At 38.2% G+C, this 27243-nt stretch overlaps 1 protein-coding gene across 2 annotated transcripts in view; it reads left to right on the top strand.

Moving 5' to 3' along the window:
- The first annotated feature begins 228 nt into the window (after positions 1-228).
- LRP12 (LDL receptor related protein 12) overlaps positions 229-27243 on the top strand; it is a 90015-nt gene continuing 63000 nt past the window's right edge. The window contains exon 1 of one of the 2 annotated variants that reach the window (XM_005894616.2): positions 229-362. In XM_005894616.2, the coding sequence (XP_005894678.1) occupies positions 284-362 (79 nt within the window). In that variant the 5' untranslated portion in view covers positions 229-283. The remainder of the gene's footprint in view (positions 363-27243) is intronic. The other variant, XM_005894615.2, reaches the window with a different exon arrangement.

Below are 27243 nucleotides of genomic sequence, written 5' to 3'. Positions count from 1 at the left end.
CGCCTCGCCTCGCTCCGGTGCCGGCTACCCCTGCCCCGGGAGGGGTGTCCCGCGGAGGCGGAGGGCTCTCGCGCGGACCCCGGGAGGGTGGGGCGGGGGGAGCCGGCGAGCTGCTGAGGAGGGGGCCGGAGGGAGGGAGCGCGCGCGGGCGGCGGCGGCGGCCCGGCCCCTCCCCCTCCCGCCGCCGCGGAGAGCGCAGGGAGCCGCCGGGGGCTCGGCGGCGGCGGCGGCTTCTGGCCCCGGCTCCTCCTCCTCCTCCTCGCTCCCTCCATCTGCCGTGGTTATGGCCCGTCGCTGGAACACAAAAGAGTCTCCGCGGTGGAGATCTGCGCTGGTCTTGCTTTTCCTCGCCGGGGTGTACGGTAAGTGTCCGCGTTTCCGCTTCCCCCTCAACCCCTCTGACAAAAAAAAAAGCTGGGGCGACCCGGATCCCCGAGGCCTCCAGGACAGGGGCTCTCCGAGGAGTCGGCTAGAGAACCCGGCTGCCGACGGGACAAAAGACCCGGTGAGGGATGGATGCAGCGGGAGAGGTGTCCCCCCCCGACACGGAGATGCTGTGGGTCTGCTCGTCCGCCTCCAGACCCTCGGGGGTGTTGCAGAGCGGCTTGCGCGTCCCGGAGCTGGGGGGAGCCCCCCAACCCCCGGAGAAGCTCGAGGGTGGCGGGCAGACTTCCGATCCGGGCTGGAGGGCCCCGGCTTCGGCTCCTTGGGAACTCGTCGCCCCTTGCACACTCTACACACGACAAAGATGTACGGTGTGGGGTAGAGAGAAAGGGAGGTCGCCCCCCGCCGCCGGCCGGGACGGTCCAGCCCGCCTCGACCCTCCCGGGGCCAGGAAGTTCTGTCCGCAGTGCAATTCCCACCGCACTGACTCCCCGCCTTCCCCAACTCGCTGGTGAAGCAGCCCGCTATTTTCTTTCCATCCCTGCACCTCGGGGGCCGAGGCTCTGCTGATCCCCGGGCATGCAAGATCCTGCCCCTTACTCTGGAGCAACGCGCGGGAGAAGGCCAGAAAATAGTTTCCATCCAGTTCTCCCTCAGTCTCTCCCTCTTGGGGCGTACATGTCTGTGCTGACTCCCGGTTCGTTTGTCGCCTCATCCATCGTTGTCCGCTAATGTCACTGTTGCTTTATTCCAGTCGGTGGGTTATTATTACGTATATATGCCTTTGAGGTTAAGAGAAGGCTGAGGCTATGAGCGAGGACCAAGCTTTATGTATTACACAAGGGTCAGAACAAGAGCTACATGGAATTCACTGGAAAGAACATTCATTGCTTAATAGACTTTGAGTTCCACTTCTGACTTGACTGTTCTTAGTTCCTTCAGTTAAAAACACTGAATCGTTGTTTCAGAGAACACCGTTAACCTTTACTTTGGGCAGTTGTGGTTTGATTTCTTCAGAGGGAAATAATTGGAAGTTGCCATTCTTAGATAAATTTTACTTCTAAAAATTGCCACAAACGTTTAATTCCCCATGTAATTTACAAGGGAGCATTATCTCTTTTGAAAGCACTTATCTATAGGATTGAATGTGACCGTAACTTTTAAAAACCTGAGAAATGACAGGAAATGAAGAATTTAGTGAACTGAAATGGACCTTTACTAACAACCAAGAAATTGTAGTTTTCCTGTACTGTTCACAATGCATCGCTGCTCCCTGAGCTGGTTAATATATTATTATTTTTGTTTGGGGGGAGTTGGTCCACATTTGATGTGGTCATTGCCAATGGTGTGCTTATTTGTGACCAGAAAACCCAGTGCAAAACTTTTGATTGTTAGTTGCATCAAGTGGCTGTGATCCCTACTTGCCTGGTGACTTGTGGGTTTGGGTCTACACCAGAGATCAATAAGCTATTCTGTGTTTCTTCTAGCCTGAAGGTGGGTGTAGTTCTGCACTGGGTTTGGTGTAATGGTCCAGGAGAGAGAAGAAAGAGAGAGGCATCGTTAGTGTGATTAAGAGTGTCCAGCTTTGTCCTCCACTGTAATCAGAATTGAGGCAGTGTTGTCTGATCAAAATGGATAAACAAACAGGTTCTCTTAGCTCTGCTTTCATTAAAAGCTATGCCATTAATATTTGAACGAAAAGTCTTTTGGCCTTTAGGGATAAGAGGCTGTGAACCCCATAATTTTGTCCTGGTGCACAAGAATGACTTTATAGTAGGTGCTTATCAGATATTTATGTTTGGGGAATTTGTGTTTAGTGAGAAATTGTTAGTAGACAAAGACTGAAGCTCCTTTTTCCAACAGTGTGGCATCAGATTATAAAACTAGCGAGTGATTATGCGAAGGGTTGATATACCAAGCTACACAGCAAGTTTCAAAGTATAAAGAAAAAGGAGGTAGTGAGCCAGGCGGAACACTAAACTATAAGCAGAGATTAAAGGAGCCCTTCACGCCTTCATTGCAGTTGGGGAAAATCTCTTTATTGCTACACTTTTTGTCCTCTTCTGTCTCTTCAGTCCTCTGTGGATTTGTATTAGAGGAAAAAAGCTGAAACAGTAGCGTGGGAGGGGGTGTGCGTTCATATAGTAGTGAGGTTTTACTTGTGTGTCCAGTCATTGTGACGAGTAGTGGATGCATCCTGAGAAGTACCTGTTCTGAGCCTATGGAACAAATACACCCTGTAGTTTATGGAGCTGTCCCTTGTCTACATCAAAACATGTGTTTTCCAAAAAGTGGCTTCAAAAATAATGAGAAACCTCTGTTAATGCAACTGAATATTTGGAGTAACGCTTAACTTAGACCCAGTGTGTTGGGAGGGGCGGGGGTGGAATACAGGTGGATTGGCTATTGGGGCAGTTCCAATACTTGCTCTTCACAGAGTGACTCTTTCTTGTCTATTAAAATGTAGTCGTAAATGGCTCCAGGTTGTGCCATGAATCTTTGAAACATTTCAAATGCCTTAAAAAATTATCTGTGTTTTGGTGTTTAGTTTCTTCACATGACCAATTTCATGGACCCTGTAACTATTAAATGTGACTGTTTCAGTGGAATAGTATGACTGTTTCCCTTCCAAGTTACTTTTCTGAATGCCCACGCCTCATTTGAAACTCTTGATTATGATATGGAATACAGTTAATGTTTTATAGGAGTAGTTGTTCAAAGACCGATAATTATCTTCACGAGCTGCTGTATCTTAACTGCACTGAATGTTCCTGGCAGGAGAAGGTAAAGGTTGACCTCTGCCGTTGGAAGTTTGTAGGAATAAGAACAGTTAGTGAGGGCAGCTGTGAGCTTTGCTGGGCACTGTGTTGTTCAGTCGCTCAGTCGTGTCCAACTCTTTGCAGCCCCACGGACTGCAGCATCCCAGGCTTCCCTGTCCTTTACTATCTCCCAGATTTGCTCAAACTCATGTGCATTGAATTGGTGATGCCATCCAACCGTCTAATCCTCTGTCTCCCTCTTCTTCTGCTTTCTATCTTTCCCAGCTTCAGAGTCTTTTCCAGTGAGTCGGCTTTTTACTCTGTTAGGCTGCCTGTAAGGGGAGAAGGTGTTTTCTCCATATCTCACATGGGGACATCTGACTGTTAGAATGCATGGAGGTTTCCCTGACTGTCTCCTGGTCAATACAATCTAGCCATAATTTGGTAACTGTGGCAGTTCCATTACTTTTCCTTTTCCACTTCTGTTTGTCTCCCAGATCAATGTTTTCTAATCTTTTTTTCCCCCTACTCAAACCTAAAATAAAAATAAAACCATAAAATATCTAAAATATTGCATTTTTTTATTACTCCCAGAACAAAACAAAGTTCATGAAATAATACTTGTTGGTACCACCTGAGATTCTCGCTGATGTTTTCTAGTCTATTCCACCTCCCTTCTGTCCTGCTTCCTTTCTTCATTTACTGGCTTGGACCCACTTACAGAATACAATTCTTAGTTTGTAAAATTCTGCCCTGTGAGAAGCCTTAAAATGTAACTTAAAGTGTTTGTTGTATTTGTATATCATTTTACGGTAGCCTTGAAGAGTTGTAGGTGGTTAAGTCTTCAGTTACTTGCTCCTAGAACCTTTGAGAGCAGTGAGAACTCTTCCTAATATATACTGACTGACTTGTGACAAAATGTTATCTTTAAACTGATTTTCAGCTCATTGTAGTCAAAAGTTCTTTCTGTACGCACTGCTGTTCTAGATGTTGTGGGAACATAACATATCTTGCAGTTTATGTCCAATGGGTGAGTCTTCCCCAGTGAATTTTATGAAACTTTCTGCAGCATTTTATAAATTTCCAGTTTAAGGATAGATGAGAAGTTCCAATTTTAGAAAGATTGTAGAAATAACTAGAACATAAGAAAAAAAAATCTAAACTGGATTCCAGTTACTTCTAAGAAAGTCAAGCTTGATTACATAAAATGTTGAATAAAACTAAATTAATTGCTTAATACTGTTTTTGTTTCTCTGAAGTGTTTTTATATTTGGGGTTTCTTTGTTGTTTATTCTTTTGTCATATCAGTGAATTTACAGTTAAAAGAATGAAAGGTAAAAAGGAAATGAAAGGTAAAGATACATTTAATATAGACAAGATTTATGTAGATTTAAATAGAAAATGTTTTATTTTAGAATGAGTTCTAATCCTGTTCCAGCTGCAAGTCTTTATAGGTAATTGAAGGTTGTTCTAAGCTTAGGAGTTGAGGTTGAATTAATGATTTCCAATTTCTCAGATTACTTTTCCTTCCAGTTTCTTAATTTCTCTTCATTTTCTCCTCACCCCACCCTGCCCTTTGTGACAGGGGTGAGTAAGATGTATCCTACTTAATCCTCATTTTCTGAGGTGCAAGACTAGATCCTACAAATACAAGTTACCGGTCTGTCTGTTCAAATGCATGTCATTAGTCTTTTTAAGTAGGTGCAATGGTAGATGTATATGTAGATAGATTGTCTGTCTGTCTCTTTAGTTTCAATACAGAATTAGCTTAGGGAGTTCTTATTCTCTAAACTATAGAAGGAAGGGAAGGAAACTAACATCTACTAAATTAAGTTCAGATACTGTGCTTGGTCTTCATTCAATGCCCGTTAATCTTCCTTAGGTCTCATTTAGAAATCCTACAAGGTATTATTTCTTTTTATTTCAGTAGAGTCTCAGAGAAGTTGTGCCTTGTCTAAGCTCATACGACTAGGAAACAATAGAACCAAGAGTGAAGCTTAATCCTGTCTGTCTCTTCACTCACTCATTCATTTAGCAAATATTCGTGGAGTACTTACTTGCAGTAGGTAAGACAATACAACCTGGTGAACATGGTTTCTGTCCTCGTGGAGCTTATAGTCTAGTGAATAACTTGTGTGCTCTTCAACAAAAGCAAACAAGGGTCAGAGACAGTGAATAACAGACACAGAGTAGTTAGAGGAAGGCTTCATTGTAGAGACTAGGAGACATGAAGGATAGCTAACCATGTTATGATTGGGATAGGAGAGTTTTGCACAGGGAAACAACCCATGAAAGATCCAGACCTGGAAAAGAGCTGATGTGGAAGAGCTGTGCAAGAGCTGGTGTGTTTCAGGTAAAGAAACAAAATCAGTAGCTGGAACACGGTGGTCGTAAGAGTGATGAGGTGAGTCTAGATTCTCAGGCCGGAGCTCAGGGTGTTGGAAACCAACATAGAGAGTTTGGGCTTGTTTTAAGTGTAACTTATTGACACAGTTTAAGTGACATAATGTGATTTATGTTTTGAAGCAGTCGCTTTTGCCACTGTGTGAATTGTTGAGAAGTAGGCAAGGGCAGAGGAAGGATGATAGGTTTTGGCTGAGAGACACAGGAGCTTGGACTGAGGTGGTAGCGGTGGATAGAAGGAAGAGTATGGATTGCCTTTTGATAAGGAAGAAAGGGGTACTTTCTCTCTTGCCGAAAGAGGGAAGGGGTCCATAGGTTTGGAGGTAGGATGATGGAGAATTAACGGAACATGAGATCATCTGGTGAGAGTGAAGAAAAGAGCTGAGAGGTTGAGGGTCATTTCTGTTTCCATAATTCAGTAAATCAGTGTAGACCCTAGGAAGTTATGTTTCTGTTTTTTAATCTAGAAAAGAGAAGGCTAAAAACATCCAGTGCAAGAAGGTATATTGTGAATAGTCGTGCAACACAGACCCTGGGAGTGGGCTTAGATTAAAGTTAAAAGGGGAGAAGCTTAAGAAGTCTTCTATGGAGAACTCAGTTCTAAGGAGTGTCACTTTTGTTGATGAAGTAAGTGCAGAACAAAACTTCCTACAGTGTTTTAAAAGTGTTTCAGGCAGAAAATAAAGGACAGAACAAATGTTAGATTTCAAGGTCTTTTTGCCCAAGTTTAATGCTTTCTACTAAGTGATCAATTAAAGATTGTTGTTTATCTTAGGAGAGTCAAGAATACATTGGTGGATCAGATAACTTAAGAGTTTTTGGAAAAATAAAATTACCTTTTACCTTCCCCTCCCTAGACTGAATAGTTTATTTACAGAAGATATAACTTTAGAAGGTTCCACAGCTTCAAAATAATTGAAACCTACTGAATAGTTTGTTAGTTCTTGAATATTTGATAACTGAGACCAAATAGTTTTCTTCTTAAATATTTGATAACTCATTTCCCTGCTAGTATTACTTTGGTAAAGACATGAAATTGTTGTGCATTCGTGTTTTCACCACTGCGTAAAAGTAACTTGATACTTCCCTTGAATACACTTCCATTTCAGTTTTTAGAGCTGGGACGTGGTGCTAATCTTTTCATGTTAAATGGAGCACAGTGGGATGTGTCATAGTTGGAATGTACCATTCAAATGTAATTAGCTGACTTAATTCATTGATTGTTAAGCTATCTTTTAGGTTTTAGTAAGTTGGAGAAGACATGAATCTTTTTGTCTGGCATATTCTGAAATAGAATTCAGATTCTTGGATTTATTATTGCCTGTTCCAATGACACCAAAACCTTTTAAAGAGAGTTAGAATACAGAAGTCCTTTGCAAAAAGATGCCTCGTTTAAATCCTCAAAATAACTCTGAGGTGGGTATGATTAGAAGAAACTGAAGCTTTGAGAACAGTGATTTTGCCTAAGGTTCACATCTCTTTACTGCTGTTCTCTTTACTGCTGTTCTCTTTACATAGAGACCCGTTATCCTTTAATCTCCATTATTGTAACAGTCCCGGCTAGTCTTGAGTCTTATCCTGATTCACTCATATCACACAGAGCAGCCACAGAGGGACTCTTCTAAAGTGAGGATATGATTACGTAACTTTCTTGCTTAAAACCTACTAGTAGTTCCCTTTTCTTAAAATAGGAGCATCACTAGGCCCTTCAGGACCCAGCAGATTCTCCCTTTGTTGTCTCCTGTCGCTTCCTCCACCAGGCCCCTCCCCACCACGGTGTTGCTGCTGCGCTATACTGAGCACTCACTGAACGCGGGTCTCTGTCTCCTGGCCTTTGCACACACTGCTCTTTGCCTGGTTTTATCCGCCTTCCTCCACCACTTTCTTCTCTACACGGACTACTGCTATCCTTCGGCTTGCTTTTTGGTGTTCTCTCCTTTAGGAGATCTCTCTTGGTTGCTCCAAACTAGGTGCCCGTTACCTAAGCTTCTCAGATTGTTCTTAATATATGCAAATTTGGTATTTTCCTGTTTTACTTCTCTGTATTTCCCCCTGGAGCAGCGCTGCCTAACAGATGTATCATGTGAGCTTCAAGTGTAAGTCATACACATGGTTTTAAACTTTCTACTATCAACATTAAAAAAAAAAAGGAGATCAATGTTAATGTATTTAATAGATCTAAAATATTTTGATGTGTAATTGATATAAAATTATTAATGAGATATTCTGCATTATGTTTTTCATACTAAGTCTTTACAATCTAGTGTAAATTTTATTCTTATAGCTCATCTCAATTAGATTAACCACATTCAAATGCTTAATAGCCACTTTGAAAACAGTATCTATTATAAACAAGCCCTGTGATCCAGCAGTTCTGCTCCTGATATAAACTCAATAGATTCAAGGATGTCACGTGCATCAGAAGACATGTTCGAGGATATTCATAGCATCCTTACTTGTTTTAATTCCAGACTAGAAACAGCCCATATGTCCATCAGCAATAGAATGGATGAATAAATTATGGTATGCAGTATATTCACATAAGGGAAAACTGTACACCAGCAGTTTAAACTTTTCAGACTTGGGGCTCCACAATTATTTTATTTTTTAACATGGGGTGGGCAGGGGAGATGTCCTTGCTGCTGCTGCTCTTGGCTCCCACTCCCACCTGTAAGTAAAGTCACTCAGTCGTGTCTGACTCTTTGCGACCCAACGGACTATAGCTCCCATCCATGGGATTTTCCAGGCAAGAATACTGGAGTAGATTGCCATTTCCTTCTCCAGAGTATCTTCCCGACCCAGGGATCGAACCCAGATCTCCCACATTGTAGGCAGACATTTTACCGTCTGCGCCACCAGGGAAGTTCTCCACTCCCACCTGAGGGCTCCACAATTACTGAGGACTCAAAGAATATTTTTTATATGACAGAAATAGATGTTTTAAAATAATATGATAAAGTTGAAAAAGAAACCCCATTACGTGTGACCTTAAGTGGCATACGATTTAAAAATATGTAAAATGACAACTAAAATTTCTCCTAAAAAAGTTAAATAAGAAGAATGGCGTTGCTATACATTTTTGCAAATCACTGTAATGTCTGGCTTAATAGAAGACAGCTGATTTCTCATGTCTGCCTCTGCAGTCAGTCTGTTGTGACATGTTTTGCTTGAGGTATAGGAAGAATAGCTGGCTTCACATAGATAACTGTGTGAGAAGAATTTTAGTAGCTTTTTCAGATAAATGTGAATATTCTTTGATGCTGCACCAAGACTTGAGAAGTAGTAGCTTTTTAAAGTTTAGTTGCAGTGTGGAATCTGAAATCAAATTAGTGAACTCTCTGTGTTCTGCTAAACTCTGAAAGGGTCTTGAAAATTTCCAAGAGTCCACTGACTGCACTTTGAGAACAGCTTGCTCTCATTACAAGAACAAGTAGAAAAAAACAAAGTTTTAAAAAGAAGGAAAAGAACCAAATCACTGCTGCAGGTAGGGTGGGTTAATTTCACATGTTGATTAAAAGAAGGTAAACACACGATTATGGCTCCTGTATGATTGCAGTGTTAGAAGTTAGACTAATGTAGGAGAGTAGTTGCCTCTTGGAGTTGGGCAGAGGTGGGTAGTGATTGAGATGGGTACCAAGGAAGCTTCTGGGGTGCTGCCTAAATTTATTTCTTGACCTATATGGTGGTTTACACAGATGCAGGTTTTTTAGATCATAACTCATGGAACTATAAACTTGCAGTTTGTACATTTTTTTATGTATATTTCAAATAAAAGTTATTAATATCTTAAAAAATAGAGTAATGCTATATAATAATATCCATAGAAGATTTTCTGGTAAGGTAGATTCTCTTTAGTGTTTGCATTTAGTTTTTGTTCTTTTTTGTTTGATTTTCCCCCCATGTGTTTGATAATTAAAAACAATTTTGAAACTCTGAAAAATTTCATATGTATTCAAAAGTAGAGCACTAGTATAATTAACCTGATATACCCAACATCCAGCTTCAACAAATTATCATTATATGGCCAGTCTTGTTTTATGCCCTCCTCCACCTACTCCCTAAACCCAAATGATTTTGAAGCAGATCCCAAATATCTAGTCTTAATAATATTTCAGTATGTATCTAAGATGTGGAGGCTCCCAAATTCAGTAAAAATCTTAGGCCCAATACTACTAACTAATTAAAAAGTTCACAATTCCTGTCAGTACATATCTAGCGATATGGTCTTCCCAGGTGGTGCTAGTGGTAAAGAACCTGCCTGACAGTTTAGGAGACATAAGAGACTTGGTTCGATCCCTCGGTTGGGAAGATCCCCTGGAGGAGGTGATAGCAACCCACTCCAGTATTCTTGCCTGGAGAATCCTCATGGACAGAGGAGCCTAGCAGGATATAGTCCATAGCGTCACAAAGAGTCAGACATGACTGACGCAATTGAGCATGCACACACATGTCTAGCCATATATGTAGATTGCTCTAGTTGTAATATGAAGTTTCAGAAACCGTTTGAATCAGGATGCAAAGAAGGTCCTTACTCTGTGGTTGAGATCTGTTCAGTCTTTAGTGTTAATGGTTCCCATCCCCCACCTTTTTTCCAAAACATTAAACGTGATGTTTGCTATAGGTTTTTTATAAACTCTTAATCAAATTGGAGCTACTACATGAGTTCCTATATAAAATAAGTTTCTGGGAATAGACATTTAATTTTGGCACTTAAGAGTTGTTATTTCTGAAATGATCTTAAGTTATTTATAAGGGCCAGAAATTATACCTAACAATACAGGACAGTACTTGTTGAATAAATGAATTTGTTTATCCATGAATGGAGTAAATTACATTCATGTGAACTACTGAGGTTCAATAGTTCAATGTTGAACTCCTTTTGCATTTATGAGATAGACCAGGACAAGTTGGTAATGGTGTATTATCTTTTAATCTGCTGGAATACATTTACTAATTTTTTAAGGCTTTGTGTTTGTATCTATGAAGTCAGTTTATAGTTACTGCCAACTTTCTAACTCCCTCCACCCCTTTTCTTTCTCCTGTAAGCTGACTTTCTCTCTCCTTTGGCCATTTTTCATTTTTTCACATCTGTTAATCTATTCTTTTAGATCCACTTATAACAGATTACACCTTTTAAAATTGATTTCAGCTGTCAGGAACAGTGTGGTGTTTCAGTTGCAATTAGGGAGGAAGAATAAGAGTTTACGACCTGTATAGCTACAGTTACAATAAGAAAGCAAAAATGAACAACCGTGTTCTGCTGACAGGAGAAATGTTTTTATTCCTAGTGCAGATAGACTTTTGTTTTACTAAGCAATAGAGATGAGCCTGTGAGAGGTCAGCCTCTTCTTATGAATGAGCCTTATGACCAAAGAAGCAAGTAAGATACTTTGTTGGAGATGGACTGGTTCCACAAGAAGAAGAATTCCACCTGAAGGTGGGGGTCTGTGGAGTAAAATGGAGATGCTGAATGAAGACTGAGCTCAAATCCAGGGATAGGACCACTGTGTTCTGCCAGAGGGGCACTTCTAGTCTGTTGGGGATGATTATACTTTAAGACCAGACTTATTTGCTCAAAAGGTAACAGCCATAGAACTGTGTAAGCCATGACCTTGTGTCCCTCACGTGATTACTTGTACGTAAGAGTATCCACGCTGGTACCGAGGGTGGAAGATGGAATGAGAGCCTACTGTTTGTGCTGCTCTAGTAGAATCACCGCACAGACTTTAGGTTCTAATGTCAGTGAGTAAGTCTAAAGTGCAGGTCTTTTAAAACTCCCTGAAATCATCTTCAGGTATACTATACATGTTTTACAATATTGGGTGCCGAATAGCATACTTTCCTTAAGTGCAAAACATCCAGTTTTCTCTCTGGCACTGGTACAGAAGTTTTTTGAGCACCAGATGAAATGGTTGTATTTAGAGGCCGTGTGAAAAATGTGAGTGAATGTAGGTAAAATTGCATAAATTCAGTCTGAAGTGGATTCAGCTCCACATTACTTTTCCCACTACGTTACAACAAGGAACTGAGTGCTTGACTTGATTGAAGTATGTGGGTGTGTTACAGAGAATTCAAAATAAGATACATAATTTATTCCCACTTTTTATTTATTTTGTTTACTTTTTTAAAAAAATTATTCTTTTGTTTCCCTGACCTAAGTAGGGGGCTAGCTACAACAGAATTTTAAATAATAGAAGTTATTTTTTTTATAAATTCTTTTTAGAACTGTACTCTGCAACTATAAGGGCATGGTACTTCTGGAGAATATATTTTTTCAGTTTCTACCTCTTTGAGTCAATTTTGTTAAAAATACTAGGTCATATTTTCCTAGAATATTATAATTTCAACTTTATTTCCATATTTGCCTTAAAGTTACAAGTAATGTGCTCTCAAAAATATTTTCTATGTGTGTCCTGGCTTTCTTTTTTGTCCTTTAGTTTTTTATCTTTGTCTTTTTATTCTAGAATTTAAAGATTCTTCAATTTAGTCTTCTCACTTGTAACTTTCTACAGTATAGTTGTTTATAATATAGAAATGTCTAATTCCTCAGCTTAGTCTTAAAAGTTATACTTGTCTGGTCATACATATGTAAAATAGTTGCCTTTACAAATCATCTTTCCTGTTTACAATGTGATGGTTTTTTTTCAGTTAGCTGTGAAACTGATTTTTGTCTTTTCCACTCTCCCACAAAAGGTAGAGACTTTCTACTGTCTACCTTTCCCCTTCTCCTGCTTGCACCCCTGCTCCTGAGAAGATGGTAAGAACTGTATGTAGGTCCTTTTCTTAGAAACTAATCCACATATGCACATTCATAGAAAATGTCGTATGTGATATTATGTGATTCCAGAACTCCTTAAAGCTTGTTCATGACCCCCAATAGCATTGTTCTTGAACCAGCTGCATTGGTACCATCTAAGAGGCTTGTTATAAATGCAGAATCTCAGGCCCTGCCCTAGATACTGAATTAGACTCTCCATTTTAACAAGATCCCCAGGTAATTTCTTTTATATTCAGGTTTGAAAAGCACTGTTGCAGGAGATTAAAGACTTCTATAGTGTTGTGATATGGTCTATATTGATGGTTTTATTCTTGATATCTGTGAGCTTGGAAATACACACATGCACACACACACACATGTATCTAGATTCTACTTACGAGAGATATCATATGGTATTTGTCTTTGTCTGACCTCTTTCACTTAACATAATGCCGCCCATGTTTCATTAAAGGCAATATTTCATTTTTTCTTGCTGAATAATATTCTGTCATATATATCACAATTTCTTTATCCATTTATTTATTGATAGATATTTAGATGTTTCCATAGCTTGAATATTGTAGATACTGCAGTGAACATAGTAAGTAGTTCATATATATTTTAGAGTTAGTGTTTTCACTTTTTTCAGATAAATGCCCAGAAATGGAATTGAGTAGATCATATGGTAGTTCTAATTTTAACTTTTTGAGGAACCTCCATACTGTTTTCCATAGTGTGCACTAAATTACATTTCTACCAACACCACACTAGAGATTTCTTTCTCCACTTTCTCACCTACATGTGTTATTTCTAGTCTTTTTGATAATAATAATGCTGATGGGTATGCGGTGTATCTCAATGTGGTTTTTTATTTGCATTTCTCTGATGATTAATGAGGTTAAGTATCTTGTCATGTACCTCTTGGCCATCTGTATAAAATATCTACTCAAATTCTCTGCCCATTTTGTAATCTGAGTGTTTGGAGTTTTTGTTGTTGTTGTTGTTGAGTTGTTTGAGCTTTTTATATATTTTGGATATTGGCACCTTATCAAATATGTCAGAGAAGGCAATGGCACCCCACTCCAGAACTCTTGCTTGAAAAATCCCATGGACGGAGGAGCCTATTAGGCTGCAATCCATGGGGTCGCTAAGAGTCGAACACAACTGAGCGACTTCACTTTCACTTTTCACTTTCATGCATTGGAGAAGGAAATGGCAGCCCACTCCAGAGTTCTTGCCTGGAGAATCCCAGGGACGGGGGATCCTGGTGGGCTGCCGTCTATGGAGTCGCACAGAGTCGGAAATGACTGAAGTGACTTAGCATATCAAATATGTATTTGCAAATATTTTCTCCCATTCAGTAGGTTCCTTTTTCATTTTATTGATGATTTCCTTTGCTGTGCAGAAGCTTTTAATTTGATATAGTCCTACTTCTTTATTTTTGCTTTTGTTACTTTTCCTTTGGTGCAAGATTAAAAAAATTGTCACCAAGATGTGTCAAGGAGCTTAGTGCCTGTATTTTCTTCCAGAAGTTTTATGGTTTCAGGTCTTATCTTCAAATCTTTAATTCATTTTGAATTAATTTTTGCATATAGTGTAAGGATAGAGGTCCATTTTTATTTTTTTGCATGTGGCTGTTCAGTTTTCCCAACACCTTGATTGAAGAGACTGTCCTTTTCCCATTGTATATTATTGGCTCTTTTGTTGCAAATTAATTGATTGTACATGCATGGGTTTATTTCTGGGCTCTATTTCATTCCATTGATCCATGTGTCTGTTTTAATTAATATATCTTTGTAATATAGTTTGAAATCAGGGAATGTGATGCCTCCAGCTTTGTTCTTCTTTCTGAAAATTAGAGTTTTCTTTTAGATATTGTGTCTGGCATGTCATCAGAAGTATTTTAAAAAGAATTGTATCTTGATTAACTAAATTGTACATAGCTAGTTAAAGTAGGAGTATGTTGAAAAAGTCACAAAACAATACAATATTTGAATAGCAAGCTCTGCTATATGAACTAGTAGGAGACAAGGAGGGAAAGATTTATAAACTCGGTATATATTTGTAACAATAGCAAACATATAGCAGTTACTGCATACCAGGCAATATTCTAATCACTGTGTTTGTATATGTATGCACATACACTCACTCACTTCTCATAACAACCCTGTCAGCTTAGATGCTATTATTTTTTGCATTTCACATATAAGGAACCAGAGACACAGAGAACTATTTCAGCAAGATCACATAATTAATAAGTAGAAGAGCTTGGATTTGAACCCAGGTAGTATAGCTCAAGAGTTGGTGCTCTTAACCTTTACACTATGCTGCTGCTTTGGAGTTCTACTCTGAGACTTCCCTAAATTCAATGCAGTTTGTATACAAACCGATTAATTCCTGATATATTTGCTTTTTTAAATTTATTACTAGAACTCATCTGTTTGTGATGCTTATAGATGAGCCACAGATGCCAGATCATTAGTGTTTTCTGAATTAATTTAAGTTTGCTATTAATTGAGATCACTAAATGGCAAGATGTTGGATTATTGGATTTTATGCCTATACCCTCAAGGTTTGTTGTGAGCATATTAAATAACTTATGCAAATACTTTCTATATACAATATTAATTTTATTTCTTCCTCAGTAGATGGACAAGAGATAATTTATAGAAATAGTAATTGGATGGCTATTAAAATTAGAAACAAAAATTAACTTCACGGAGAAGTATAAATAAATACCACATGCTAATTTAGTAAATATGTAAAATTCAGAGTGTTCTGTTAAGTGTTCAAAATGTTCAATACATAAGTGTTCAAATGTTCAAGACATAAAAATCAAAATGTGTTTAGGGTGCAAGGAAATCAGCATTCATACTTGACTGGCAGAAATGGTATCTTTGGCTGATGAGTTTATTGGTATTACTTGACATATATCATGGGCTTTTCCATATCACTTTTTCTTCATAGACTATTTCCCTAATGTTGAATGTTAGATTGTTTACAGTTTTGTTCACATTTATAAATACTGTAATTGACATGCTTTAAATTTATCTTAATTTTTAAATTATTTTCTTAATGGTTAAGCCATAAAAGTAGAATTATTGGGTCAAAGGTTGTAGTATTTTCAAAGTTCTCATTAAAAATAGTACCTGATTGTTACTGAGTTTTTACCATATGCTAACCATGGCTGAACCATGGCTGAGCACTGAAGAATTGATGCTTTTGAACTGTGCTGTTGGAGAAGACTCTTGAGAGACCCTTGGACTGCAAGGAGATCCAACCAGTCCATCCTAAAGGAAATCAGTCCTGAATATTCATTGGAAGGACTGATGTTGAAGCTGAAACTCCAATACTTTGGCCCCCTGATGCGAAGAGCTGACTCATTGAAAAGACCCTGATGCTGGGAAAGATCAAGGCAGGAGGAGAAGGGGACGACAGAGGATGAGATGGTTGGATGGCATCACTGGCTCTATGGGCATGAGTTTGAGTAAACTCTGGGAGTTGGTGATGGACAGGGAGGCCTGGCGTCCTGCAGTCCACGGGGTCGCAAAGAATTGGACACGACTGAGAACTGAACTGACTGACTGAACCATGGCTTTTAATGCCATAGATGTAAAATTATTTAATCTTTATACTAATACTGTAAGATGGACCCAATTTAAACTCCATTTTATAGAAAACTCAGCCATAGAGGAATTAAATAATTTCTTAAAGTCAACCAATTAGAGATAGGGTTTGTTTTCCCAGAAGGAGTATACTACTTTAAGCTTCTGCCCATGAATTCAAGATTATATTTTTTTATTATCAGTGAAACGTTGTAATGCCAGCAGAGTAGCATTGGACCACGACTAGAATTCTATCATGGTAAATAATTCCTAACTGAAAGGATCCAGGGATTATGGAAGAGTGGCTGATTTCATTCTGGGGCAGAAAATGCCAAGAGATGAGCCTGGGACGTTCTGTATATCAAAAAAGCAAGAAAACTCTCAAAGACTAGTTAGTGGTTCATGCTAAAAGGACACAGGGACCAATGTAAAGACACTCCATTGACCAAAGATGAGCGAACTTAAGTATCAAAAAGAGTAATAAAGACAGCTGATTGAATATAGAAAACTCCTTGGTTCATAACAACAGACTCGTAATAAGACACACAACAGTACAAGTTACCAGATACCAGAGGTAATAAATAGGGCGTTAACTCCATACTCTGAAAATAAGCAATTATAAGCAAAGAATTAAGCGTTTGTCCTCCTTTTTTTTCTGTATGAACAGTTTCAGGGTAAGCGAATAGCATTCGTTGAGGGAAAGTTCTTTATAAAAATTGAGCTAATGAATGTGTAAAGAATGGCAGGATTAGAAAATCATTTTTCCACCCTAATGAAATAATATATTCAGGCTGTGATCATCAGTAAATGCAACTATTAGACAAATGTCATGTGGGAACGTTACAGTGGAAGCATCAGGCTGCCCTACCTGGACCTGTTGATTAATCTCAGACTGATGAGAAGTCTGTAGGCAGACAGTGTGAGCAAATAGCACCCTCTCTGAAGGAGAATTCCAGCCAAAAATGTTGAACCTGCGTGAAATCAGGCTTCTGCAGCAGGGGTTAGCAAATTATGGCCTTTGAGCCAAATCCAGCCCACTGCATGTTTTTTGTTTTTGTTTTTTTCATAATGTTGTATTGAAATACAGCCACTCTGATGCGTTTAAGTCTTGTCTTCGGCTCCTTTCCTGCTGTAGTGACAGAGTTGAGTAGTTGTGACAAAGACTGTATGGCCACAGAGCCTAAAAATACTTATCTCGCCTTCCTTACAGAAAAAGTTGTCTGGCGCTTGAGGTAGATGAACAAAGTTAAGTGACACCAAAAGGAAGTGACACCACAGAATATGAGCCTGTAGCAGGACAACTGATCCGGTTTCTGTAACAAGTCAGTGGCATGGAAAGTAAGGGAGTATCACTGTGGGTTAAGAGACTGAAACACACTCACAAATGAAATGTGGAGATGTTTGGATCCTGCTCGAAATAAGCCAGCAGTAAGAATACATTAATGAGACAGCCAGGGAAACCGGATTATGACCTGGCTGTATTCAGTGATAACAAGAATTATTATTAATTTTGTTAAAATAAGAGCATGGTAGTTGGTAAGAGACTGTTTATATTTTTAGAAATGCATATTGATGTATCAGATCAGATCAGTCGCTCAGTCGTGTCCGACTCTTTGCAACCCCATGAATCGCAGCACGCCAGGCCTCCCTGTCCATCACCAACTCCCAGAGTTCACTGAGACTCACGTCCATCGAGTCAGCGATGCCATCCAGCCATCTCATCCTCTATCGTCCCCTTCTCCTCCTGCCCCCAATTCCTCCCAGCATCAGAGTCTTTTCCAATGAGTCAACTCTTCGCATGAGGTGGCCAGAGTACTGGAGTTTCAGCTTTAGCATCATTCCTTCCAAAGAAATCCTAGGGCTCATCTCCTTCAGAATGGACTGGTTGGATCTCCTTGCAGTCCAAGGGACTCTCAAGAGTCTTCTGCAACACCACAGTTCAAAAGCATCAATTCTTCGGCACTCAGCCTTCTTCACAGTAGAAGTGAAATGATATATGGAATATATTTCAACATACTTCCCAAAAAGAAGAAAGGAAGTACCAAAAGAAACTCAAACTCAAGACTCTTTCATATCAAGACTCATATACTTTCTACCATATCATCATTCTATAATATACTTTCTATAATAGATTTTAGTATATGGTCTTCTGGGTTGCTTTTAACGACTACTGACCTGTCTTTTTCTAAATTCCCTCATCTCTTGGAATCCTTATCAATATAAGTGCAACTTGATTTTCTCCTATTCCATTATATCTATAGACATCAGTAACCAAGGAACAAGAATAGATATATTTACATTGCATAATTGTTTAAAGATACGTAAAAAGAATAATCTTCCAATTCATATAGGATACGTCTATGGGAAAATGCCTAGTTGACAGGATAAACTGCAAGTTACTATTTTAAGATTCTGTGAAAGAATAGATAAGTTATGAGATGAGCTCTGGTAGATGTGGGTGAGAAGCTAGACACTTGCTCAGAGGAAAAAAGAGAATTCTTTAAATATATCTATTAGATTGATGGTCTCTAAGCTGTTAAGAACTCAGGAGTCATTGGAGATCAAAAATGGTAAAAGCATCATGCTTTTGACTTGATGTCCTCTCTTGCCGACCTGCAATTTGCTAATGCTAATACCCTTTACAATCTGAAGACAGAAGCTGCTCAAGAGCTTTGAGTAGTCATTTGCTAATATTTTCCATTTTGAAGTACAGTTATAAGAAATAGCTTTCTAAAGCCTGTTGTCCAAGTGGACAGTTACATCCAAAATCTCTCTTTCCTTTCATCTCTTTCTAACTTCATTCACAATGAAAAAAAAAAAGCCTGTCTTCCGCTATATTTCTTTGTCCTTTTCCTTCTTTACTCTTACTCTCTGAGCAAACTACAACATGAAAACCAAATGGCTATTTGTACAAGGGGTGTTCCATGCTTAATTTCAAAATCTGGAATTTTGATTCTTTAGATGAATAGCTACTGAAATTTCACTCTGTCAGAAACTAAGAGATAGGTTTTGGGAAATAGGAAGCAGGGAGAAAGAGTGAAAAAGAAAGAAAAAGAAGAAAGAAAGGAGGGATAAGACTTTCTTCGCCTCAGGACACTCAAAATTTTGGGTGTAAGATGTGCTCATAGTTCAATATCAAGATATCCTGTGAAAACATCAAGAAGGACTCCTAACTCGCCTGAGATGGATGGAGTTCTGTTTGCAGAATGGAGTTGAAGGAGTCTATAATACCTTTGGAAAAGGCATATCTGATATGAATCTTCAGTGAAACTGTTGATATGTGCTGGTGGCAGTGTGCTGGACTGTTGGGCAGAGACTGCATCATGTTCAAAACTATCAGTTTCCAAAACTGTATATAAGCTGTGTCGAAACCAGAATTTATATGTATGAAGTAAAAGCAGACCAAGAGTATTAAAAGTTAAGGGTGAAGAGATACAGAAAAGCCAGATGATAGTGGGCCTCAGAGGCTGCTTAATACATACAAGGAGTTGAACCAGTTACAGATTTATAAGCTGAAGATTCATGTTAGATATGCCTTTTCCAAAGATCTCTAGTAGCACTATGAAGAATGGATCAGAGGCTGCAAGACCGGAAGTACAAAGCTTGCAAGCTAATTCATTTATTCATACATTCAGCAAATATTTATCAAATGTCTGCTGTGAGCCAGGCATTATCCTGCACTTCTGTTCTTGTGGAGCTTAGGTTTAATGCAGTGAAACTAGAAAGAAGTATCAGTGACAGAAAGGAAGGAATCATGAGAACTGACTATATAGTGCAAAGGGAAAGAAAGATTTGGTGAAGAAGAAATCCAGGTTTCTCTGGACAGTGGGAGATGTTGTCATTCACCTAGGTAAGGAATACCAGAGAAGAAGATTGAAGGCAGATAAAAAAGAGTTCCATCTCAGACATAGTGAATTTGAGATAGCTAGGTAATATTAAGGTAGTACTGAATTCTTGTTTAGTGGGAAGTTAAAAGACAACTTTTAGGGTGAAAATAATAACAGCAGCTCCTTCATAGGGTGGTTATGAAGATTAAATGTGCTGAAGCATGGAAATTGCTTAGACCATCATCTGGCACGTATTCCAAACTCATTAGTTGCTGCTGTTTTTATTTTAAGAGTAAGGCCTTTGAGCTAGACAAATCTGCCTAAATCCTGGCAGTGCTACTAACCAGTTGTGTGGCTTTGAGCAAGTCTTTTAACCTCTTTTGAATCTAAATTTCTCTGCATGTAACATGGCATAGTATCTATTTTACACTGATGCTGTAAAGATCAGTAATAGTATATGAAAAGCAACAACCGCAGTGACTGACAGTAAGTGTCCAGTGAATGTTGGGGGAGGTTGGTGTCAAGAATTTGCACCTCAAGAAAATGATTCTTATTATGGGTAAAATTTTGAGAGAGAGCAGTGTGGAGGACTCAAACCTTTAAACATACATGCTGAAGAGTTTCTAGAAAAGGAAAGGATACTATGTCAAAAGATCTCTGAGGGATTAGGGAGATAATTTACTAAGAGTATTTATTGGTCAAGGAAGTTGTTTGAAGGCTCAGAGAGAATAAAGGACTAATGTAGTTTTTGAGCGAATTAGAGATAGAGCTCAATGAAGCTTTTTTATAAAGTTATACTCCAGTAATAAATATCCAATTAAGATGAAACCATGACTATATTGTGACATAATTCCTTGTGATTACATGATTTTCTCCAATATCAGGAAACTGGGTCCAGTGCTGATGTTTTTGAGGATTGTGTTTAGTTACAAAACGTAGATCTTTCGTAATCTTTGCCACATGAGTTTCAGACATGCACTGAGGGTAAAAACTAGCAGGTTCAGGAGCAAATGATGGGTATGGAAGCTCCATTAAAGTAGACTGTTTCAAAGAGTTTTTGACTGAGAAAGTAAAGACCAGGATAGGAAAGAAGAAACAAGAAGATGTACTGGCAAAAAAAGTTTTTCTTTTATGGATGAGAATAAATCAAGAGGAAACAAATGAACCAGCGAGCAGGATCTTAAGGGGAAGGAAAGAAATGGGGCTAATGAGATTGCAGGATCCACTATCTGCTTTTAGGCTAACTGTTCCTTTGGGTTCTTTGGATCCCATGATAGAGCCTCTCATAAACTTGAGAACAATCTTCCCTCCCAGTGAAATGTTCTCTGGCTTTAGACATTGCTAGGAGAAACAAATAACCTGCCATCTCATCCTTCATAGATAATTGTTCTTTAGTTGCCAAATCATGTCCGACTCTGCGACCCTATGGTTGTAGCCCACTAGGCTCCTGTGTCCGCGAGATTTCCCAGACAGGAATACTGGAGTAGGTTGCCATTTCCTTCTCCAGGGGATCTTCCTGACCCAGGGATTGAACCCATGTCTCCTGCATTGGCAGGCGGATTCTTTACCACTGAGCCACCAGGGAGGTCCCTCATAAATAATAAAGATAGGAAAAAGAACAGTGTGGTCATTTGATGTGGAAAAACAAAAAAACAGCTGGTGAATGTCAAGAAAAACCTAAGTCTACAAATAGTATCCCCAATGATTTTAACAATTTAGTGATTTCTTTTAAATGTTGTTAAAAGTATACTTTAAAAATTTAGATGGTTACTGGTTTTAAAATTCTGCTTCCTGTATAATTTTCCTTTAAAAGGCTCTTTTCCTGCAGTCTGATACAAATACATTAAGAATCATTTATCTTTGTTATCATTGCAGAAGCAACGCTGTTTCTATTTGTGTGCTTTAGTCTGTGCATAAATGCCATAGTGCTGTTAGTGACATCAGCAAGAATAAGAAAAGTTGCAGGCACATATCCATCTTCTAATTACTGAATCTCATATATAAGAACATTTTTCAAAGTGACCTGTTGCTATGGAAGAGAACAATGAATATATTTCAGGTAGTTCTTGTACTGTTTTGTCAATAATATTAAGAAAAAAGATACCATCTGTAATTGTTTTTAATTATTTTTATGAAGAAAAAACTTGAAACCATAACTGTAGAATTTTATGTTGTATTAATTTTTTTCAGAAGGTAACATTTTAGTTCATAGTATCAATACACATGAGTTAAAATACAAAAGTAATATATGCTTTAATAAGTCAAACATTATAGAAATGTATCAAGAATGAAAGCCAATTATCTCTGTCCCCCCTTCTTTCTACTTTGGGGCTGCGGTTAAGGGAGTAAAGTAATCACTGTTAGTAGGTTTTCTTTGTATCTTAACATACATTTTTCTCGGCATATAACTTGGACTCACAAAATGCACCAGAGGTCACAATTTCAAGTGTTGACAAAGACCAAGAAAGTAACACAAGTTAACTTAGACGGTGTAGGATCAATGCCAGATGGCAATAGAAAGTAATGGGGTTGTTGGGTATCTTAAAAAAAAAAAAAAATGCATACTTCTACTGAAGGAAACAAGGTCAGTAGATTTGTATGCATGAATACTTGTAGACAGTTACAATTTTTTCTTCAAGGGAAGTCAATAAAATTCAGTATTTTTTAATTAAAACTCTATTTTTAACATTGGAATTAATGTAGTCCTGGCTGTGAGTCTCTACCATCTACTGGTTTAAAGAAACTTGCACAGTTTACCTGAGCTGAGTCAGTTTCCTCATCCTTAATATGGGGATAACAGTATCCTTAAAGTTTTAGGAGGAAGGTTACATAGTGTATTGGGTTCAGTGCAATGCCTAATACTTAGAAATGATGACCTTCTAAATGCCTGTGACCATACATTGTCTGGGTGTAGAGTGTAGAAAAGGGATTCACCAGAGAGCCTATTAGGGTAATGGAGATGTGATCCATTGATCGTGGTAGTGATTGCAGTACCATATATGCTTGTTAGAACTCATTGAACTATATACTTTGGAATTAGTGAATCTTTTATGTGTAAATTATGCTCAACAAAGTTGCTTTTAAAAATATAACTGCCTTTCCCTTCTGTCTATACTTCAACTTCATCAACTATTAAAATAGAGTTGACATCAAAAATCCAACATTTTTATCAATATTTTATTTTATATTTGTCCCTTCCCAACTCCATTCATAGGCCATCCCCACATTGCAAAAGATTTTTCCTGTTGGAAAATCAGGAAGAAAGAAAGAAAAAACACCTTTATTTGTTGCACTTTACTCCTGTACTAAGGTGACCATGTACTGGATTTATCTGTCTGGGTACTGTGCTTGATACATCATTTGAGTAAAACAAACCACTAGGCACTTTGCAGAAGCATTATAATGTAATCAACAAACTACATAGTTCAGTAATAAAATATGAAGTTTAGTAAACCAAGAAGAAAAATTAGAAGCAAAAGCAATATACTTGTTTCCTTAAATGCGAGTAAAATACATAAGTAGCAGCACACAGTGTGTATGTGAATGTATATATATCCTTTAAAAACTCATCCCAAGTCATTCTTTGAGGCCAGTACTTCCTTGATACCAGAAAAAGGAAACTACAGACCAACTTTCCTTACTTATGTAGATGCAAAAGTCTTCTTAACAAAGTGCTCGTGAACCAAATCCAGCAATGTATAAATAGGATTGTAAACTGTTACCAAATGAATTCTTCCCAGGAATGTGAGGTTCAACATAGGACGATCCATGTGATATACCATGTTGATAGAATAAAGGACAAAAATCACAGAGTCATCTCAGTAGACACAAGCAATTGACACTAACCATACCATTTTATAATAAAAATACTAAGAAAAATTAGAAATGAAAAGGAACTTCCTCAGCCTGAAAAACAGCATTTATGAAAAACCCACAGCTAACATCATACTTAACAGTAAAAGACTGAAATATTCTCTCTAAGACCAGGAGCAAGACAAAGATGTTCATCTGCTCTCACTACTTCTGTTCATCGTCATATTGGAGGTTCTAGGCAGGAGAAATAGGCAAGGGAAAAAGGCATCTTAATTAGAAGGGAAGAAGTAAAGCTATCTCTGTCTATAGATATGACATACTTGTGTATAAAAATCCTAAGGAATTCATAAATGCCCATGAGAGCTAATAAATTCAGCAAGATTGCAGAATATAAGAAAAATGATTCTTACACACTAGCAATGAACAATTGAAAATCAACTTAAGAAAATTTGATTAGCAATAGCATGAAGAAGAATAAAATACTTCAGAATAAATGTAACAAAATGTAAAACTAATACCCAGAAACTACCAAATATTGTGGGAAAAATTAAAGAATATCTAGTAAATGGAAAAGGTCACTTTTCATTCCAGTCCCAAGGAAGGGGAATGCCAGAGAATGTTCAAACTACTGCATAATTGGACTCATTTCACATGCTAGCAAAGTAATGCTCAAAATTCTCTAAGCTAGGCTTCAACAGTACGTGAACCAAGAACAGCCAGATGTTCAAGCTGGGTTTAGAAAAGGCAGAGGAGCCAGAGATCAAAGTGCCAACATACTTTGGATCATAGAAAAAGCAAGAGAATTCCAGAAGAATATCTACTTCTGCTTCACTGACAATGTAAAGCCTTTGACTGTGTGGATCACAGCAAACTGGAAAATTCTTAAAGAGATGGGAATGCCACACCACCTTACCTGCCTCCTGAGAAATCTGTATGCAGATCAAGAAGCAACAGTTAGAAGTGGACATGGAACAATGGACTGGTTCAAAATGGGGAAAACAGTATGTAAAGGCTGTATATTGTCACCCTGCTTATTTAACTTATATACAGAGTTCATCTGTGAAATGCTGGGCTGGATAAAGCACAAGCTGGAACCAAGATTACTGGGAAAAATATCAATAACCTCAGATATGCAGATGACACCACCCTTATGGCAGAAAGCAAAGAGGAACTAAAGAGCCTTTTGATGAAAATTAAAGAGGAGAGTGAAAAAGCTGGCTTCCAATTCAACATTCAAAAGATGAAGGTCATGGCATCTGGTCCCATCACTTCATGGCAAATAGATGGGGAAACGATGGGAACACTGACAGACTTTATTTTCTTGGGCTCCAAAATCATGTGGACAGTGACTGTAGCTGTGAAATTAAAAGATGCTTGCTCCTTGGATGAAATGACAAACCTAGACAGCATACTAAAAAGCAGAAACATCAGTTTGCTGACCAAGGTCCGTATAGTCAAAGGTATGGTTTTTCCAGTAGTCAAGTATGGATGTGAGAGTTGAACCATAAAGAAGGTTGAGTGCCCAAGAATTGATGCTTTTGAACTATGGTATTGAAGAAGACTCTTGAGAGCCCCTTGGACTGCAAGGAGATCCAACCAGTCCATCCTAAAGGAAATCAATCCTGAGTATTCACTGGAAGGACTGATGCTGAAGCTGAAGCTCCAAAACCACCTGATGTGAAGAGCCAACTCATTGGAAATGACCCTTTTGCTGAGAAAGATTGAAGACAGGAGGAGAAGGGGATGACAGAGGATGAGATGGTTGCCTGGCATCCCCGACTCAATGACTTGAGTTTGAGCAAACTCCAGGGGATGATGAAGGACTGGGAAGCCTGGCGTGTTGCAGTCCATGGGGTCACAAAGAATTGGATGCGACTGAGTGATTGAACAACAAGTACATGGAAAGACGTCCATCATATTTATGTATCTGAAGAATTAATCTTGTTAGGAATTAGTATTCTTTATACTCCCCAAGTTGATCTACAGATTCAACACAATCTATGTTAAAATTTCAACTGTCTTTACAGAATTGACAAGCTGATTTTAAAATTCATTTAGAGGAAATTGTCTGTTGGTCCAGTGGTTTGGACTCTGCACTTTCATTGCTGAGGGCTGGGTTCAATCCCTGGTTGGGGAACTAAGATTCTACAAACTGTATGACATGGCCAAATAAATTAATTAAATTATTGATAAATTGATTTAGATATTCAAGTGATTCAGAATAGCCAAAATAATCTCAAAAAAGAACAAAATTGGAATACTCATACTTCCCAATTTCAGAAGCTACAGTATCAATACAGTGTCAAGCTACAGTAATGAAAAGTGTGTGGTACTAGCATAAGGATATATATTTTAGATATTTTAGATCAATGGTACAGAATTGAAAATCCAGCAGTAAATAATTTATAGCCAACTGACATTTAACACAAATGCCAGGATAGTTCACTGGGGAAAAATAATATTTTCATCCAGTTGTGAGATAGCTGGTTATCCACATGCAAAAGAACGAATGTGACCCTTTTTTTACACTGTACACAACAGTTAACTCAAAATATACCAGAGACCAAATATAAGTGCTAAAACTGTGACATGCTTAGAAATAAACAGAAGTAAATCTATGTGATCTTGAATTACAAAATGGATTCTTGGATAGGACTCTAGAACACTAGCAACAACAACAAAAATAGACTAATTGGATTGTCTCAAAATCAGAAAATACCTATACTTCAAACACTTATTTCAACATCAAAAAACATCTTTACATCAGGAAAGTGGAAAATTAAACTACAGAATGGGAGAAAATATTTGTGAATCACATATCTGATAAGGGATTAATATGCACAATATGTAAAAACTCTCACAACTCAACAAAAACAAAAACACAATTCAGCTAATTAAGAAATGGGCAAAGGATTTGAATAGATGTTTTTCCAAAGAATATATTCACATCCCCAATAAACACATGAAAAGAACCTCAACATCATTACTCATTAGGGAAATGTAAGTGAAACCACAGTGAGATACCACTTCACACCCACCAGAATTAACTGTAATAAAAAGACAATAAAAAAGTATTGTTGAGGATATGGGGAAATTGGGACCGTTACACATGGCTGTTGGGAATGTAAAATTGAACAGCCATTTGGAAAAAAGTTCAGCATTTGCTCAGAAAGATAAGCATAGAGTTTTCAAAAAGACCCAGCAATTCCACTCTATGAATATACTCAGGAGAATTGAAAACATTTCTGCACACAAGCTTGTATATATATCCATAGCAAAATTCACAAAAAGTAGATGTCTACCAGCTGATGAATGGATTAGCCCAATGTGATTTATCCATATAATGGAATACTATTGGGCCATAAAAAAGAATGAACTACTGATTTGTGGCACAACATGGATTACCCATGAAAACGTTATGCATGATGAAAGGAACCAGAGACATAAGATGACATATTATACGGTTCCATTTATATGAAATGTTTGGAATAGGAAAACCCCATAGAGACAAAAACTAGATTAGTTAATGAAGCGGCTGGAAGAAAACAAAAAGAGAAATAACTGTTAATAGGTACGCATTTTCTTTGAGGTTGATGGAAACATTCAGGTATGAGATAGTGATGGCTGCACAACTTTTTGAATATAATTTTAAAAACCACGGATGGTACACTTTAAACGATGAATTACATGTTGTG

Source organism: Bos mutus, chromosome 14 (assembly GCF_027580195.1).
Source record: "Bos mutus isolate GX-2022 chromosome 14, NWIPB_WYAK_1.1, whole genome shotgun sequence".
NCBI lineage: Eukaryota > Metazoa > Chordata > Mammalia > Artiodactyla > Bovidae > Bos > Bos mutus.
The sequence above is the reverse complement of the archived record's forward strand: the minus strand, read 5'-3'. Positions and strand labels throughout refer to the sequence as shown.